The 19,079-nt window shown below is 38.1% G+C and overlaps 1 protein-coding gene and 1 long non-coding RNA gene across 7 annotated transcripts in view; one reads left to right on the plus strand and one right to left on the minus strand.

The window, feature by feature from the left end:
* Nucleotides 1-4,023, plus strand: part of nek7 (NIMA-related kinase 7) — a 68,108-nt gene extending 64,085 nt beyond the window's left edge. For all 6 annotated transcript variants that reach the window (XM_064332056.1, XM_064332053.1, XM_064332054.1 and 3 more), the window contains one exon: nt 42-4,023. In XM_064332056.1, the coding sequence (XP_064188126.1) occupies nt 42-152 (111 nt within the window). In that variant the 3' untranslated portion in view covers nt 153-4,023. The remainder of the gene's footprint in view (nt 1-41) is intronic.
* Nucleotides 252-18,938, minus strand: LOC135253140 (uncharacterized). The gene is made up of 2 exons (XR_010329545.1): nt 18,614-18,938; nt 252-488 (listed from the first exon to the last, which is right to left on the minus strand). It is a non-coding gene; the product is annotated as an uncharacterized LOC135253140 (long non-coding RNA).
* Between the last annotated feature and the right edge of the window lie 141 nt (nt 18,939-19,079).

Raw genomic sequence — 19,079 nt, forward strand, 5'->3', positions numbered from 1 at the left:
CTTGCCTCTCCCCTCCCTCCCCTCCCTCTCCCCTTTTCCAGTTGAGAAAACTGGTAGATATGTGCATCAATCCTGACCCTGAGAAGAGGCCGGACATCACCTATGTGTACGACATCGCCAAGCAGATGCACGCAGTGACACTCGGCAGCTAAGTCCGCGAAATAAGAGCTTGTCTTTCCGCGTGTCCTTCTCCACGGCACGTAGCACGCACGGTTTTTCCGAAAGGGAAGAACTGGTGGTGATATACCAGGTATTTTGAAAATGTAATTTATTTCACACTTGAGCTGAGGCCCATGTTAATAGATGAAGAATGGCGCAAAAGCAAGTGCCGCAGCTCCATAGCTGTGTGATGCCTTCCTCACGAGCCCTTCAGTCGCGTCCTGAGCTGATCCAGGGTGTTCAGATGATTGAGTTATGTTGAGTTGGAGTGACGGTCGTGTTGAGTTCTGTCAGTCGGTTTACATCACCCTGTCATGGAGGAACGCTGCCTGAACCAGGGACAGGACATTTTATCATCAGCAATTGTTTGCATTCAGGTTTTCATTTTAAACATATACCATACTGTACACACACACACACACACACATGCACACACGTGCGCACATACAGACACACACACACACACAGGCATACACGTGCGCACATACAGACACACACACACACACACACATACACAGGCATGCACACACGCGCACACACAGAGGCATACATACACACACGCATGCTTAAAGACAAATCCAGTTATATTGCTTGATTGCACTTTTTGGTACAGATTGGATAGAAGTAGAGCAGTCTTCTAAAGGATACAGTTTGAAAGATAATCTTGTACTTGATCAAGAGATTTCAAAACAGTTGTTGGAAACAGTCCAGTTAGTTCAGCTTTAAGATAAGAGGTTTTTCCAGCAGATGAATATTTTCAAATGAATTTAGCTTGATTTGTTGTGACCTGATGCTTCAGCCAGATTCTCACTTTGAATGTGTTAATTTGCACTGTTCTTTGTCTTCCCTCAAATATGTCTGCTGCTTTTTAAAAAGAAGAGTCGTTTCTGTTGGTGTTTGTGTTCTCGTGCACAGTGAAGTGTGGATATCCCTGAATCCTGACTGTTCTGTATGTGTGGGAGTGGAGTGTCTCTAACACTTTCACCTGTAGTTATTAAGCAAAGGAGGATTGTTATTTGCTGCTGGTTTTTGCAACCGGGGGTCCCAACCTTGATAAAGCATTGCAGTCTGTCTTTAAGCCTTTTCACCTACGCAGTATTTCTCTCCTCTCAGATGTGCACTTTCAGCTCTGTACTAAACGTTAGCCTCAGGTGCGTCTGGCCAAATGCAGAAACTCATCAGGGCTTTTATCTGCAATTGGGTTGCAGTCGTCTGATTTGCTTGTATTCCGTTCGATGTATTGGCAGTTTTTAAAAAATAATCTGCAATGAGGCATGGCACAGGTCGTTGCAGTGACATTATTACCTTGAGATGAAAACGAGCCAGGGACCTCTGGTAGTTGTATTTCTTTTTCAGACAAAAACCTCTAAATCTGGCACAACTGGGGACGTTGGAAACACGAAGGAACACACTAAAATACTAGCAGCTCATTAAGATACTAGCGGCTGGTACATTTTTGAATTGCTAGTTTAAATGGATCTGCTGCCCCCGTCTTCACACAGACTGAATTTTACCGAGTCAGTGCATTGCAGATGTGTGGATTGTGTATGAAACTGAAATCAGCTATTTAGAGATGTTTGCAAATCTTTTTGATTTATGTACACTTTTAGAAAAAAAAGGGTTATTTGGCTTGTCTCCATTGGGGAACCCTTTTTAGTTCTTTATGCAAACCGCTATAGTAGGTGAGAGGTTTGAAAGTTCCCAGATTTAACTTTTTTGCCTGACGAAGACCCCATCAACTAGATAGGGTTCCTCCATGGAGACAGGTGCCTTTTGGTACCCTTTCTTCTGAGATTGTCGATGAAGAAATAGGTTCTTTATCACAATGGTTTGATGAAATTGTGTTCCTGTACTGATGTGGTTTCAGTGGAAATTAAATGACTTTACAAAGATAAATATTTTAATAGCAAAATAGTTCAGTTCCTCGTCTTAAAATAACTCAGTATGTGTGCAGCCCATCATCATATTTGACTATATTATGCCCCACGATGAAATAATTGAACGTGTCACTCCTGGTAGTTTACATATTGATAACTTGTAGAAAGAATATACTTTTTATTTCATATTTTATGATTTTGCATCTTTAGTTATAGGATTTATTCAGTGAAAGGCTCATTCTGTAGATCAGTTTTGCCTTATATTGTTCATATGAGCAAATAGTGTTTCTCCTACCAGAATCTTACAAAGTAAAAGATATATAGACAGACTGGAGGGAATTTATAACTTTTTGTGGGTGACGCATATGTTGCTAGTCCAATAACAAATATTTTAGATTTTGTTTCGCACATTTAGTTTGAATGAGAGTGGGGGTTTTATTGCAAAACTGCCGTTAATATTCAGTTTTAATCTTTCTTCCAAATCAGCTTGTCTGTATAAATGCACTTTGAACAACATTTTTGCAGGTTAACTTTTTTATGATTACATATGAAGGCAGAAAGGCAAGGTAAAAACCAAATGAAAAAAGGACTAACTGGTGGATTTATTCTTAAAAAAATAACATCTAAGACCGGCCACAGTCTCATATTACTTGTGCATCGGTCGCCGTCTTTCCATGTAAAAATATTTATTTGTATTCAAGGTTGTTAGTTTGGTTGTATTTTTATTTTGGAACAATGACAGCTGTATGTTTTGGTTGCTAGTTCTTTAATGATAATACTGCATGGTACAGATTTACAGATCAGTTCAATATTAAACGGCACCTCTGTTCATTAATTCTTTGTGTTACATTACAAAGTCATTTAGACTGATTTGCTTTTTTTATATCTGGTACATCCCATTTCAAAGACATTCTGAGGTGTGTGTGTGTGTGTGTGTATGTGTGTGTATGTACATTCACTGATATTGTACTCTAGACTGATTTGCTTTTCTTTATATCTGGTACATCCTATTTCAAAGACATTCTGAGTGTGTGTGGGTGTGTGTGTGTGTGTGTGTGTGTGTGTGTGTGTGTGTGTGTGTGTGTGTGTGTGTGTGTGTGTGTGTGTGTGTGTGTGTGTGTGTGTGTGTGTGTGTGTGTGTGTGTGTGTGTGTGTGTGTGTGTGTGTGTGTGTGTGTGTGTGTGTGTGTGTACAGTCACTGATATTGTACTCTAGCAGCATTTAATTGAGTTTGATAATTGTGAAATCCTATGGTAATCTAAAGTGTTCTTAGGTTTGCGTGGCTTTGATTATGGCCTTAATAAAAGAGCATTAACTATGTGCACAAATTATACTCCGCTAATTAAACTGCTGCTGCAAGGCACCGTTGTCAGCATACTGTATGGTAGATCTTGCTGTGATTTATACCAAATGTATCATGGTATTCATTAAAATAAAGATGTGAGCATTTTTTTATTTATTTATCAAGTGCTTGTTATTTGGAATTAATGTATTGATTAATTGATTATTTCTAACCAATGATACTTGTACAGTAACAGAATCAATACTTTTAAACCTGCTTCCTCGCACATTTTTCTCTTGCGAAAACAGACACAAAGTTATATGTCATGTGCTACACTTATATTTTACAGCTCCAAATCTATATTTGTTGTCATAAACAGAATCCAACGTAGGTCACCATTTCATAGCAGATGTGAAGCGCTGGATGAATTCAGTGTTTTTGCCGCTACCCATTTAAGATGCGTTATAATCTGTTTACACTTCTCACGTGTAGCTGTTCTGGGAATGACTACAGAAAGCACATAGCAGACAGACTTGTTCGAGGCTGACTTCAATCCGAGGTTTTTACTTGTTTCAGCATTGGGTCTCTAAAGTTTTATGGGAATTTGTTATTTATTTTTTTTGGTTTGTTGTACTTCATGGCTAACTGTAAAGATGTACATATTTGCTATGTATGCTAAGAGAATACAATAAATCTTGGAAAACACATATGTTGTCATTATTTATCATAGTTGGAATATGTCCTTCAGTTGTTATGCGTCTTATTTAACATATTTCAAGGGCGTTCATTTGTATTACAGGCAATATGTATCTTTTTTTATTCGAAGAAAAAAAAAAAAAAGACCCGGCCTCTAGATAAATTAGGTTTGAACTCCAATAAACACTGTGTCCATTTATAGTGTTTGTATCTCTACCCCAAAGCAAAAATCACTCCCCATTGAAGCAGTTTGGACATTATGGGGGTGTTGCAGTTTTATGCTTCCACCCTTAAGCATAACATCAGATATTCCCTGTTGGACACCATGCAGAGGGAACACTCCTCCTCTTCTGTAATGAATTCCTCAAGGACAGGAGTTCAATTAAATCACAGGGAATTTCTTTCTTGAAAAAGTAAACAACCACAAACATTAATATTGAAGTTGCTATTCTCGTCTTGTGTCCAGACATGCAAATACACAAACATTTGCACACACACACACACACACACACACAATTTAATTTTGATAAAAATGAGACACAATGGCATTATTTGCTATCTATTAAAAATTTACTTCAAAATTGAAAGCATGAATATTGAAACTGTTTTGATGATGCAGAAGTCCATCTAGTGGTAAAATAACAACATTGCATTTGCAAAGAATGTTTGGTAATTAGTATTCAAATTTGATCTTTATTAACCGATTTAATTAATTTAATTACTATTAAGGGCTTGTCCCACCAACTCAGTTGCCAATATGGCTCTGTATACAACTTATTTTACCAGCCTCTTCATATGAGTAGCATTTAATGGAAGATTTACTCTTCTGTTCAGGACTATGTAACAGAAGCTTATGAAAAGATAAAGAGCTTGTTTCGTTTCTACACGTTATCCCCTGTGGAAATGGGGGGGGGGACTTGCTGTTTGGGAAGGCGGTATGTTGAAGGGTTTGTGTGCTAAAGCGGGAAATATCAATAGAGTGCACATTGAAATAGCTTGTGGCAACTGAAACTTCAAACATATTAGTTTGTGGAGACTAAAAGAATTGTCCAGGGAGAGACTAAACATCCAGTATTTACCTCTTTTGTTTATCGGTTGAGAACTGTTGTTGTGAGTGCAATCTCAGGGCCTCCAAATTGAGAAAGTGGAAGACCGATAAGGAGGGTGCACTTTTACACACGGCAGGCACTGCAGCTCTGGCCTTTCTGCTAAAGTCTTCAGTTCCAAAACCTTTTCTTCAAATCAGATTGGAAATATTTTTAATGTGTATTAAAAGAACAGAAAGCTGTTGTTGACACCATCTCAGTGATTCACAATGGAAGCCTTCTTCTAGCTTTAAAATTTAAAGACTTACTTGTTTGTTGATTCCTGTCTATATAAATACATAGAGCATATTCTTGAGACTGCACACAAATAACAACAGTAGCACTGTACACTGCTGTACATGACATTTGTGGTAAACCAATCCAAAGTAAAAATGAAGCTCTACTTCCGTGAGTGTTTCAGTAGCAGCAGTGAGCTGTCCGATAAAGGTCATGCGTGAGGGAAGCGTCGCAGGAACATTTTGCAGTGCTGTAGCTGTAGAAATGAACAGCACGTTGGGCTCAAACCGAAATCTGATCTGGAGAGTGCCTGTGCTGATAGCTGGAGCACTGCTGCGGAGTTCTGTTCTGCAGTTCTGTTTCCACTTCTACTTCCCTTTCTGCGACTGCCACATTTCATCCTGTCCACTGATCGGAAGAACCCATTAAAAAATTAAAGCCGCAAGCGGCGTTGGGAGGGGTCCAAGCATTGGCACAATTGCGCCCCCTATGGAGCGATTTTTAATCCTCCTATTATGTTCAAATTAACTAACAACTTTTATGTTTGGTGGCAATATGAACCTGCAGAAAATAATTGTAACTGAAAGTGTTACCCAAGTTTCTCTCTAAGATACTTTAGGCCTTTCTACTGACCATCTTAATAGCCCAGTAAATAAGACATGACCCCCCACATCCTCCCCTTATACATCAAGTATTGATTTTATATGACTATTGTGAAATATGCAAGTGACTGTACAATCTCATTCATTGACCTAAAATTGAACACAAAGTATGTTTTGGTGTTTGCAGGGCTTTATGTTGGTATTAAGTGCTCATTAAAAAAGAAAAATAACATTTGGAAAGAAACACACCTTTTATTATCAAACATAGTAACATTTTATGTTCGGGGTCAGTTTGACCCTAGGAAAAAATATTAAAATTGTCAAACATTTCAAATGTTTAGGTTCAGAAAACACTTCAGAACATCAATAAGTAACATATAACAGTTATTCAATAATGAAGAAACACCAATAAAAAGTAAATTAGTCACCAGAATTGAGTTTTGATAAAAAATGAACATAACAGCCCAACTGAGTACCTGTGGGTATCAATTCTTCATTCAAACGAGATAGGTGCAGGTTTGTCACACTCCTGTCGACCCTGCCTTACTCCCTGTCATCAAAGCATATAATGTGGGAGAAAACATGAGCTGGAAAAATTGCCCGACCAGTGTCAGCATTCCAAAGGCTTGCTGTTGCTTCACCTTTTGACTTGTACACTCCTGCCAAAATAAGCAACCCAATATAGCATTGCTAGTGAGTCACATCCAGCTCTTTCCAATTGTCACCATACACACGCCTCCCCTCTAAGTTTGTCATCTCAAGAATATCCTTTTGCATTGACGGTGTTGTGAAGAGTTCAAATGCAGACTTTATGTCTTGTACATGACTGCTAGCATATCTGGTGGGGCCTTGAACCATTTTGATGACATTAGCAGCACTAAGTCTACCCTGTCTTTCAACTGGGGATCTAGACCATAGTAGTTCTCCATTTTTGGAAGTAAACATGTCAGTTCTTGGTGTTTAAGAGGTGACAGGAGGGTTTATTGGTGGTTGAGAGGCGACAGGAAGGTTTCTTGGTGGTTGAGAGATGACGGGGGGGTTTCTTGGGGGTTGAGAGATGACAGGACGGTTTATTGGTGGTTGAGAAACAACAGGAGGGTCAGAATGTGGAATCTCAAAGGCTTCATTCTCATCATCATGCCACACAGTCAGGGCCTCCTCAACATTATCCTCAGTCTCAGACATATCTGCATCTAAATCACTTTCACTCTCCAAGATCTGTTTTTTTCGGTAGGTTTGGAAATTTGAATGAAGGTGCTGTCTTTTGAACTATAACGGTCAGTAACAAAATCTAATTACGTGGCCTGCGCAAGCTGTGCAATATGCCGCACAAGTACAAATGATTTGGCCGTTCTCGAGTCCCACACACAACAGAAACTACGCGAACTATGCAGACTATGCAAAAGTATAAAACAGCATTTTGATGGTCCAGCGTGTATGTAGAGCTGCAGCGCTTCCGCGCCGCAACTAAAAAAGGCGTCAGACACGTATTCCAGTCCATTGCACAGCTTAGCAGAGAATGCACATTTGCACAATGCACAATGCACAGAGCGCCTCAGAGACAGATAGAATAATAATACACATTTCAAATAATAAATACGACATTGAGAAAAAAACGAAACAAAAGACGAAATATCAACTCGCGACCTGCGTGCTGCACGCAGAGTAGCCTACCGTATTATTTATTTAGACATTGGCAGATAAGAAAATTTTCAGTTACGCTGACCTATAAAACACTATTCCAAAAGCAAAATCAGACATGTTATACACCGTTAGAAAGCTTATACTCTCACCTACTGAATAAATGAATTGTCAATCAAGCCAAATTGTACTAAAAAGGGAAACAACGCCGTAAGCAACAGGTGTGTTATTACGCACAGGTGTGGTATTTTGAAGGTAGCCTACCCAGGCATCACAAATGTGAGTATATTTCACAAACGGATTGTCCAAGACAATATATGACCACTCAGTCTCAAAAGGGACATCTCTACACGTAAAACCAGTGGTAAGATTGCATATTTATTCAATGTTTAGTCCCAGATATTGACTGTAGAATGACATAATATAATTTTTAAAAACTTTGTCTCGTTTATTTCGTTATTCAGTGAGCAGCGTTTTCGCTGCTGTATTGTCATATTTTAGGGCTAATGTCGGGTTTATCTTGTGGCTACGGAATATTACATTATATTACGTTACATTACATTACAGGCATTTGGCGGACGCTCTTATCCAGAGCGACGTACAACAAAGGGTATAACCATAACCAGGAACAAGTGTGTCGAAAACCCTAGAAAGAAGTACCATTCCAAGTGTAGGGAACAACCCCTCATTCAACTTGGACCCTGTAGGTTAACCTGATTAACACTAACACAAACAAGAACAGCAACAACGCAGTCTATGCAAAAATACAAGCAATAGTTAAGATGAGTGCATTAAGTCACCTACGAAACAGCTACCTAGTTACAACCCTAAGCTTACAGTCAATTTAGAGATTAAATTGAGAATACGATTTCTCTCAGCATAATGACGGATTCAAAGACTAAACGAACTCACCCGATATTGTCTTCAAATGGATCCATGCCAAAGAAAAGTAATGATTCATCCTCTCAAAAAGTGTTTACTAACAAACTTTTAGTAGCCTAGCATGCACTCTGGCTGGCACTGTCTTCCATTGATTCCCCGACGTTCAGACCCTCCCCTCACTGATAAAAACTAGACCCTACGGTGTCGGATTACTTGCGTCGCCATGGATGTCTTCTAGCCGCTTTCCGTAAAGAAGTTTACTAGATGTCGTAACACTTTAGATTTGGAGCTACAGCTCTTCCGCACCCCAGCTAATAAAAAAGTCCAAATGGCGGGCAAACAATATGGTGGACATAGGTGGTCCCAATAGCAAAGTTGTAGAGCACATTCGGTCGATGAACTTTTGTGCAGATACAATAGGGTTACACCAGCTTCGCTGCTTGGACCCCTAATAATAATAATCCTAACAGATACAATAGGGTTACACCAGCTTCGCTGCTTGGACCCCTAATAATAATAATCCTAACAGATACAATAGTGTTTCACCAGCTTCACTGCTTGGACCCCTAATAATCCTAACAGATACAATAGGGTTCCACCAGCTTCGCTGCTTGGACCCCTAATAATAATCCTAACAGATACAATAGGGTTCCACCAGCTTCGCTGCTTGGACCCCTAATAATAATTCTAACAGATACAATAGGGTTCCACCAGCTTCGCTGCTTGGACCCCTAATAATAATCCTAACAGATACAATAGGGTTCCACCAGCTTCGCTGCTTGGACCCCTAATAATAATAATCCTAAAAGATACAATAGGGTTCCACCAGCTTCGCTGCTTGGACCCCTAATAATAATAATCCTAACAGATACAATAGGGTTCCACCAGCTTCGCTGCTTGGACCCCTAATAATAATAATCCTAACAGATACAATAGGGTTCCACCAGCTTCGCTGCTTGGACCCCTAATAATCCTAACAGATACAATAGGGTTCCACCAGCGTCGCTGCTTGGACCCCTAATGAGAGGCGTGGGTGTTTTGTGTGGCCGTGGAGGGCGGGGGTTAACAAAGTTGGCTCGTAATCAGAAATTTTCAGGTTTGATTCCCAGGTTGGACCGTACACTTTTAGAAGAGCACCCATTCTTGATGGCATCTGATTTGCCAACGATCAAGATGTAGAAATGTAGTCCATGCAGGTCTTTAAGCAAATGGGTAACATTACAATACTGTGTCAGTTTGAATGTGAATTAATTTGTGGTGTCTGTGCTCTTGTGGAATAAGCAAAAACAAAGGGAAAATGAGAAGCAACACAACCCTAGATTACCGTGTTCGTTGGCAGTGCTAATTTAGACCCCGTCTGTATCTGTTGTAGTGCTGAAATGGTGCTAGATCTGTGCATTGTTGTGCAGATACAATAGGGTTACACCAGCTTCGCTGCTTGGACCCCTAATAATAATAATCCTAACAGATACAATAGGGTTACACCAGCTTCGCTGCTTGGACCCCTAATAATAATAATCCTAACAGATACAATAGGGTTTCACCAGCTTCACTGCTTGGACCCCTAATAATCCTAACAGATACAATAGGGTTCCACCAGCTTCGCTGCTTGGACCCCTAATAATAATCCTAACAGATACAATAGGGTTCCACCAGCTTCGCTGCTTGGACCCCTAATAATAATTCTAACAGATACAATAGGGTTCCACCAGCTTCGCTGCTTGGACCCCTAATAATAATCCTAACAGATACAATAGGGTTCCACCAGCTTCGCTGCTTGGACCCCTAATAATAATAATCCTAAAAGATACAATAGGGTTCCACCAGCTTCGCTGCTTGGACCCCTAATAATAATAATCCTAACATTACAATACTGTGTCAGTTTGAATGTGAATTAATTTGTGGTGTCTGTGCTCTTGTGGAATAAGCAAAAACAAAGGGAAAATGAGAAGCAACACAACCCTAGATTACCGTGTTCGTTGGCAGTGCTAATTTAGACCCCGTCTGTATCTGTTGTAGTGCTGAAATGGTGCTAGATCTGTGCATTGTTATCTGTTTCTTTCACAGTGGTGTCTCTCCTCTGGGTCAAGTCACACCTCACCCTCTCAGTGCTGTTCTATGAAAATGACGTGCTGTTAACACAACTCTGTTGAGGAGTTAACATGTTTCTCTAATTGTTGCAAATTTTCATGTTTTTTATTTATTTTTATAATTTAACTGTATTCAGTGAATAATGTCATTGTAGTTTAGCAGGGGATATGTTTGACTTAACCACATGCCCTTATTTGTGATGAATTGCGTTGCTTTTATTTCACGTAGCCTCCATTTATACGGATGTGTCTTTCCGGCATTTTGACTGTGCCCCACCTAGAAAGCCAGCTGCATCCTGTCACAGGCTGATGTGCTCCCTGTGACAAAGCTATGCTTACGTAGGACTGATACCAGTAAATCCTTGGCAAGATGTGCCTGTCTTATTATGGTTCATAAAAGAGTCAAACAGTTACTAAGAAAATAAACTTGTTACTGTAACTTTAAAAGAGGTATAGAGTCTAATTTGAAGAAGCACCTTTCACTCTGGTTGACTGCTACATTGAGTGCGATGAAAGGTTTTTAACCCTAGAATGCACAACATGGGTCAAAAAAGACCCAGCTGAGTGTTTATTTGCTATCTCTGTAACTAATAACAAGGCATCATTTTTATCTTTTGCCTTATATTTTAAAAAGATACATGACATGGGTCAAAAATTGCCTGTATGGATTTCTATATTATTTCATGCATGTGAGGTCTAATATGTAAATGGTCGCTTCCTGGTTGATTTATTTTAGAGCATGTGCAAGCAAGGCCTCCAAGTAAGGCCATATTGCCTCCACAGACTCAGTGTGGTTTTAACAGTTTTACAGACCGCCACTTCTGTGTTTCATTGCTCACACGCTCTGCATTATCACCCTGTTTTTCTACACAACAAGCTTAATAGTTCTTATAACACACAGGAAGGCAGTCTCATAAAAACAACCGTACAGTGCAATTAATTACAATTATAAACGTATCTTAATTTATCTGAATTCATCTCACACTCCAGTTGTTATCTGTCTTGTAAAGAAATCATTAATATCTGAGGGGAATGGTTTTGTATGTCTACTGGATAAAATCGGGAAAATAGCTATCTTTGTAATCCTCCAGAGTTCACTGAAAGAGTCTTTGTAGCCCTCCAGGTTTAGATTGAATGTCCTTTTAAAAAATCACTGCAAATGCCATGATTGCATGTTTTAACATTTTTGTCAAATTTAGTATTTTATGAAGACATAAATAGAAAATATTTCATTTTTTTCATGTCTTACTGCTTATTGTGGAAATGACAGACGTTTGATTCCTGCCAACAGTGCACACGCAGAAAAAAGGAGCTATCTATGGGAAAGCATACAAACTGTTATTGCATATTATATGTATACCTTACACTACAACATAGTATATTTAATTTCTTACCTGTGTCAGAAGATCCTTATCCAGTCTGACATTTGCACATACTATCCATTTTCATGACTTAATATTTATTGATGTGACACATATTCAGAATTATGATTGTTAGATTGTCTTACTACTTTTACCTTTTATTCTTTGTTGAAACAAGTTAAGTACACAATTTTGCTTTCATTTTTTCCCCTTGTTCATGCTAAGACATCTATGGATGGTAGTTCGAAATGAGCACTGTTTGATGTGTACCTAAAATGACTGCAGTATTAATCAAAAGGGTAATTCTTTACATTTAGGTTCCATTAACTAACATGAGTTAAGAGTTTAATTACCCTCAGCAAAGACTGAACTCATCTATTTACAAGGCATTCAAACAAATAATTTATTTGCATTTTATCAAATAATGCACCATTCTCTTCCATGTTAACTCAACTGAATCTGAAATATGATTTGTTCCCTTCTGGTCATCTCAAGTAATGTTTTATACACTGACAGTATAAAACATTACTTGATGTTTCCAAACAGGAACAGGTTGTTCACTAATTCAACACTTGCATGGATACCACATAATTTACACCTGATTGCTCAGCTTCTACTGTACTGTAGCTCACATTCAACCTTTGCTAATGGCTTAGTTAACATGAATAAATGTTGATAGATTCAGTTTATTCCTCAGGTTAGTTAATGCATTAACTCATGTTAGTTAGCGGAACCCTATTGTAAAGTGTTACTTTTGAAAGTAAAGATAGATCATAGTGTGATTTTCTTTTCTAAGAAAAGAAAAAGGTGATACCACTTTTTCTTTCACAATTAATTTTTCATTCATAATGTGAGGATGTATTCTTGGATGTCCTTGACAAGTGAGGAACAACCCTTTGGCTCTTAAGGGGGGTGATATTGACAGAGTTCTCTGAAATACTCCATCCCCTCTGTACTACACTGCCAACTGTATCAGGAAGAGGGGTATGTGGTTATATACCTAATTAGTACAGTATTCCTCACATTAAGTGCACCAGAAATGAACCATTCCAGTGACAAATATGTTTCATACATTTAATACTGAACTCTGTAGCAGTGTTTCGGTTCACTTCTAAGTTGAAAAGTTGAAGTAGGTCCAGTAAGCTCCCTGATGGACTTCCCCCAACAGGATGGAAACCAACAGCAGAGCAAGCTAGCAAGCAAAGAAGTGGTATCTTGCGTCAAGGACCGATGGCCTAGATAATAAAGGTGAGAGTGACGGAGAAAAAGGCCAGAGGTGTTTCTGTCTCGGTCATTATAGGACGTTAAAATACAAAACATTATGGAAGAATCCTAAATCCTACCCTGTTCATTGCTGCTTGAAGCATGAAGTTTTACATCCTCTACAAATGATCATAATTACTGGCTGATTTAAATTGAGAGTTAAACTGATTCACTGAGTATATTACGTGTGAGTGACGATTTGTGTCTGATGTATGGCATCCCATATGAGTATGTATGTTGTCTGTGTGTATGTGAGACATTTTGTCCCCATTAAAATTTTAGTCACATCAAGACATCAAGTAGAGAAGAAAATTCATAGTTTGGCTATTTAAATCAACAAAATGTTATAAACAACGAATCTGTAGAGTAGCTGATCTCCTGTGGGGTTCAAAACTAATAACGAAGAGGTTGCTCTTAAAAGTTAGCATGCCTGACCATGCAGCTGCACAATACACAGAAAATGACTATAGGACAATAGGCAATTAGGCAGAGACAGGTGACAAATTAAAGGACAAATCAACATAAAGTGTCTTAATAAGATGTTGGGCAACTTGGCACTCTACTGTAGGGATGGAAAACCATTTTGCCAAAAGATATTTCCTCATTTAGTGTTTTGAAGATGGTGGTGGAGAGCGCTCTCTAACACATCGGTCCAAAATCTGCCATAGGTTTTCAATTTGGTTGAGATCTGATGACTGCGTAGGCCATAGCATATGATTCACATCATTTTCATACTCATCAAACCATTCAGTGACCCCTTGTGCCCTGTGAATGGGGGCATTTTCATCCTGGTAGAGGCCACTTCCATCAGGATAAAAATGTTTCATCATAGGATAAAGGTGATCACTCAGAATGACTTTGTATTGATTTTCAGTGACCCTTTCCTCTAAAGGGACAAGTGGACCCAAACAATGCCAGGAAAATGGTTCCCACAGCATAACAAAGCCGCCAGATCCCCTCGCTGTAGCAGTCAAGTATTCAGGCCTGTACCATTCTCTTGGTGTATGCCACACACGCACCCGTCCACTTGTCGAGAATATGGTGAAATATGACTCATCTGATCATATCCCTTTTTAGCACTCTGTCGACCAGTGCCTATGGTTTTTGCACCACTGAATTCTCAAATATACGTTTGTCTTTGTAATGATGGGTTTGTGTACTGCAGCCCTACTATAATACGTAGTAGTTGTAGTTGTAGTTGTCAACAGACAATGGCACAGTCTGATCACATCCTGCATTGACATTCTCGGTCACCTGGGGAAGAGTTGCTCTTCTGTTTTTCCTTACATATTGTACTAATGCACAAGCACCACGGTCATCGAATTTGTACTTTTGACCACAATTTATCACCTTCTTAACTAATGTTTTTCCCATAGATCTAAATGCTGATGTCACTTTAGTCACTGTTCCTATTAACACTAGCCTGTTGAGCCGTCTTTGTGATTGAAGCTCCTGCCATCTGTGCCCCAATAATGAACCCTCTTTCAAAGTCACTTAGATATTTTCCTCTTGCCATCTTGATCCAAAATCAATGGTCAGCTGGGCCTGCTCAGCATTTTTATACATGCCACAGAGCTGTATATTAATGAGCCAGGATGTTAATTGCTTAATTGTATCATGCAGTACACCTGTATAGAAGCATCTGCATTTGTTATGTTTCCACTCATTTATTCAGGTTTTTCTTTAAGTTGTCCCCCATCTGTATATGTTCATGCACAATATGCAAAACGTATGAACCTTTTTACCTATCTACAATCTATGTTGAGTTTTTCAGGTTACAGTATGATGTTATCTCCAGTGAATCATATTGCAGATGCAGTTACAGATAGGGCCAAGTGTCAAATGGGCCTTGTATAAGCCCTAGGCACTTCAGCTTACTAACTGGAAATGCGATTGGTCTGAAAGAGTTGTCACAGCATGACCTGGAACTAAATGATCAATTCACCCCAAAATTATGTTCATTTAAAATGCATTTATGACCCAGTAAATCCTAACCTCATTTGATCACTCATCTGTTAACATTCCCCCTAGAGTTTCCAGTCTTACTTGCAGTTGTAATAAGGTCATTAACAGTGGAATGTTCCCCTTTTGTAAAATGGTTGTAAAAAAGTCTGCTCCTCATGCTGTGTTATTGCTGGTTTTCCACAAAGTAGATTGAGAAAAAAATGATAAAGGGAATTCATACAGTTACTTATTAATATACAGATAACAAACAATCCAGATTATCACTTGCCATTTAGTTGGCTTTGCTAGCCATGACAAGTCAGGTTTGGCGAATTTGCTGCCACATTATTAGCTTATGAACCAAGACACACTGATAATGTGCACTACAGGTTGTGCCTGGTGTTCCATGAATTATGCAAAAAATAAATAAATACATTTTGGATTATCTGGCCAGCAAGGATTTGTGGTGATAATGTTTTAAATATTGTGTAACTGTCCATTTTTCTATAATATATTTACAGTAGCTTTTAAAAACATATACAGTTTAATTTTTCTATATCATTTCCCTCCACTCTTGTTGTAGTCCAATTGTAGTCCAAATAAAATACTAGCCCTATCCCATGGGGTCGCCAGAGGAACACTACAATAAGGACAGCACTGCCACCAGGTGAAAACATACCTATTTCAACTGCACTAGCTCACCTATCGCTCAACATTTTGCATGGATTTACTAGCTGTAGCTCAAATGTAAGTCTATATAGACTACTATCAGTTGTGACCCTCATAACTCAGCATCAGCACTGTTCATGGCCTAAACCTGTTTGTGTAGACCTGTGTAAGTTTCTCTGGATACAATCATCTGCTACGATTATACATGTAAATGCATAATCACTGGGAAATGAAAGTCTAAGACAACAGTAAATGTGGAAATCCAACAATATGACTCACAATTGTCTTTAATTTGTGATAGCTGTTACTGTCGCTGTTAAATTGTTCCTTTTTAAAATTTTTGCTAAAAGCCTGCTAACGATACACACAGTAAATCATAAAACAGACAGCTAATGTTGGAGTTAAACTAGCATGTACCCGATAAACTAACATGTTCCTAATCTGCAGATGGGGATGTTTGGAATCATGAAAATCCCCAGGAGGAAAATTTTGGCTTTTATCTGAAATTTCTGGTATAAATATTTCTACATTGAGGTTTAAGTCTGAGGTTCACAGCTGTGCACATTCTGACATGGTTTCTTTGTTATGGCTTTGGTAGTACACTGAGGCTAATACAAACAGTAGCATAAAAATGTTTGAAATGAATATACTTACATTGTTTTAAATCTGTTAATAAACAGATCTTTTTGACCAAATTTCATAAATTCAGGTTCAATCTGAATTTTATAAATTCATGAATTCAATCTAATTTCTGCACATAATTTCATTTTGTAATTAAAAATGATCATTAAATATTCATATATAACAAATCCAGCATCTCAGTCCACAGAGCACGTGTAACAAGTTTCATATAAACTGTAGTCAAATCTAACACTGTAAATTCAGCTTGTTGAAACTGAGGAAATGTGTGGTATGTGCTCCCCTCCTGGGTAGTATGATTTGGTTGAATTTCTCAACACTGCTTTTGTGGCACTGTATTTATATATCATTTGGAAGCCATGTTGGAGTTTATGCCCAAATCTTGTGCTAAGTGAATAACTGTGGAGTCCCATCAGATGTAATTGATTAATTAATATTTCAAATCTTATCTGTTTTTCAATAACTGGCAAGATATTATAGTGGAGGAGGCAGAAAGGAAAACATATATAAAGGTTTAAAAAAAATTTAAAAAATTTTTTTTTAAGTTTGTTTGTTAGACAACAAACAAACAAGTTTGAAAATCATTTTGGTGTCAGCGAGTGTAGGCGGTTCCATTTTGTGTCTCGCAAGTGTACAGTGTGGTGGTGTTATTTCCAGGGGCCACATATTTCACACAAAGCAAAATAAGTCTAGACATGTGACACTGCTCTTGCAATCATTAAAGAAAGCCCTCTAGAGGCACATGAGACACAACATGCTCCTGGACATGGCAGGGCGTTGTAGACTGATCCCGACACTCTGCACCGTACTGCTGGTCTTGTTCAAATGTGAGTATTTGGGTATTATTCAATTTCAGATGTCATTCTTAAAAAACTCTCTTTTTGAATGTTATAAATAGAAAATGTATTAAATATATAAGCTTGTAACACATATGCTACTATGAATGTTATGCTATTTATAATTTGAATTGAATCAAAATTTATAAACCAATTGTTTGAATTTGTGCATTCGTAGCATTCTTATAAAATAAAATGTGAGCCACAGAATTTCAATTAATTCATTGTATGTAACATATTTAAATGTTTTAATATAATTAAATTACTGCCTCGAAAGTGTGCTAAAGTGTTCTTTTTGGAAGTGTTTTGATCACATTAAAAATTAGAGATTCGAACAGAGAGGTAAGAGGTGATGCTTATATGTACATATATGGAAAAAATATATATAATATTTTATGTGCGTGTGTGTACGTGTGTCCTGTAAATGTAACTCTTGGGGCAGAAATCGTCGGGCATATGTAACATTAGGGTGTGACCATCCATCTCTAGTTTCACTGAAAGAATAACTGATACTCAGCCTTCATCACCCTGAAGGGCTTTCAATTCACTATATATTATATATTCAATAATTATAGATAATGTAAATATATATTATTGTAATTATTCTATTTAGATAATAAAAAACAGTTATCAAATGAAACAGAAGCATGTGGGCACTAATTTAGTGCCCTAACTAGATAAAATACACTTTCCAAGTTAATCTCCTTATAACAAAATTAGACTAGCACAAAGCTGTTATCATCTCTTGGACTTTTAGATCAGAGGGTGTCCAATATTGTCTAAAAAGGGCATGTGTGGGGAAAGGTTTTTGACTAAGACACCTGGTTCTACTAATCAATGTCTTGAATGAGAACCATGATCGGGTAATTAGATTAATCAGGTGTTGTAGTGCTGGGCTAAAGCAAAAACCAGCATCCACATCCCGTTATCCACCCACTAGGTCAGCGCCAAGGTTCTTAATTTGAAGTGAGCCAATAAAAGTAGCCAGTGGAGGTCGAACTGTTCTACAGTTTCTCGTGTGTTCTGTCTTGCAGTCTGAATTAATTTACAGACATCTTGATCACTTTTTCCCTCTGATGATGATGCTTGTCTCTTACATATACAGTATGCGCATGTAAAGTATACATCTATAAGACTTCCATATATTAAGAGCTGAATTATTTTTAAAAAATCCATACAGTAAATAAGGCATTCACATTTTCTGAATATCAAACATCGTCATCATAACGTTCATACTGGTACAATATGTTACACCATACCAATATTTCAATTGCATGGGTCCTGTAATAAATTAACACTAATAAAAAAGCAATGTTTTGGACAGCTATAAAAAATATTAGATAACAGTACATCTAGGGTGAACCATGTCCAGTTTGGTCTTGAATATTCCAAAAATCAGTTGTTCACGTACTCTTGCCTCTTTGACATAAAGCAAGCTTGATTTGTGACATGTTTCAGTCAGCTCAGGTCTACAGATCAGACAACTTCCTTATTCCATTTTGAGCTTGACTAATATCTCCTTCCCCATCAGCAACAGTTCACTAAAATAGCAAATTAGAAAATGACAGAAAAAAAGAAGCACAAAAAGGAAGTTTGTGAACATTCTCAAAAGCTTTCAAACTCATCTATGTCTGGAGAATGATCAGAATTGGCAATTCATGATTTAATTTCATGTGATATGAACAATACCACTTGGCCCATATGAAAGTATTGGCCTTCTACAGTAAAGCTTCGTGAAATCAGGCTCTTACCAGGCCCTCATGACAAGATATCATAAAAAAATTTGGTTAGAATGATGCGGTCCCAACACTGTGCA

This window comes from Anguilla rostrata, chromosome 4 (assembly GCF_018555375.3).
Source record: "Anguilla rostrata isolate EN2019 chromosome 4, ASM1855537v3, whole genome shotgun sequence".
NCBI classification, from domain to species: Eukaryota; Metazoa; Chordata; class Actinopteri; order Anguilliformes; family Anguillidae; genus Anguilla; species Anguilla rostrata.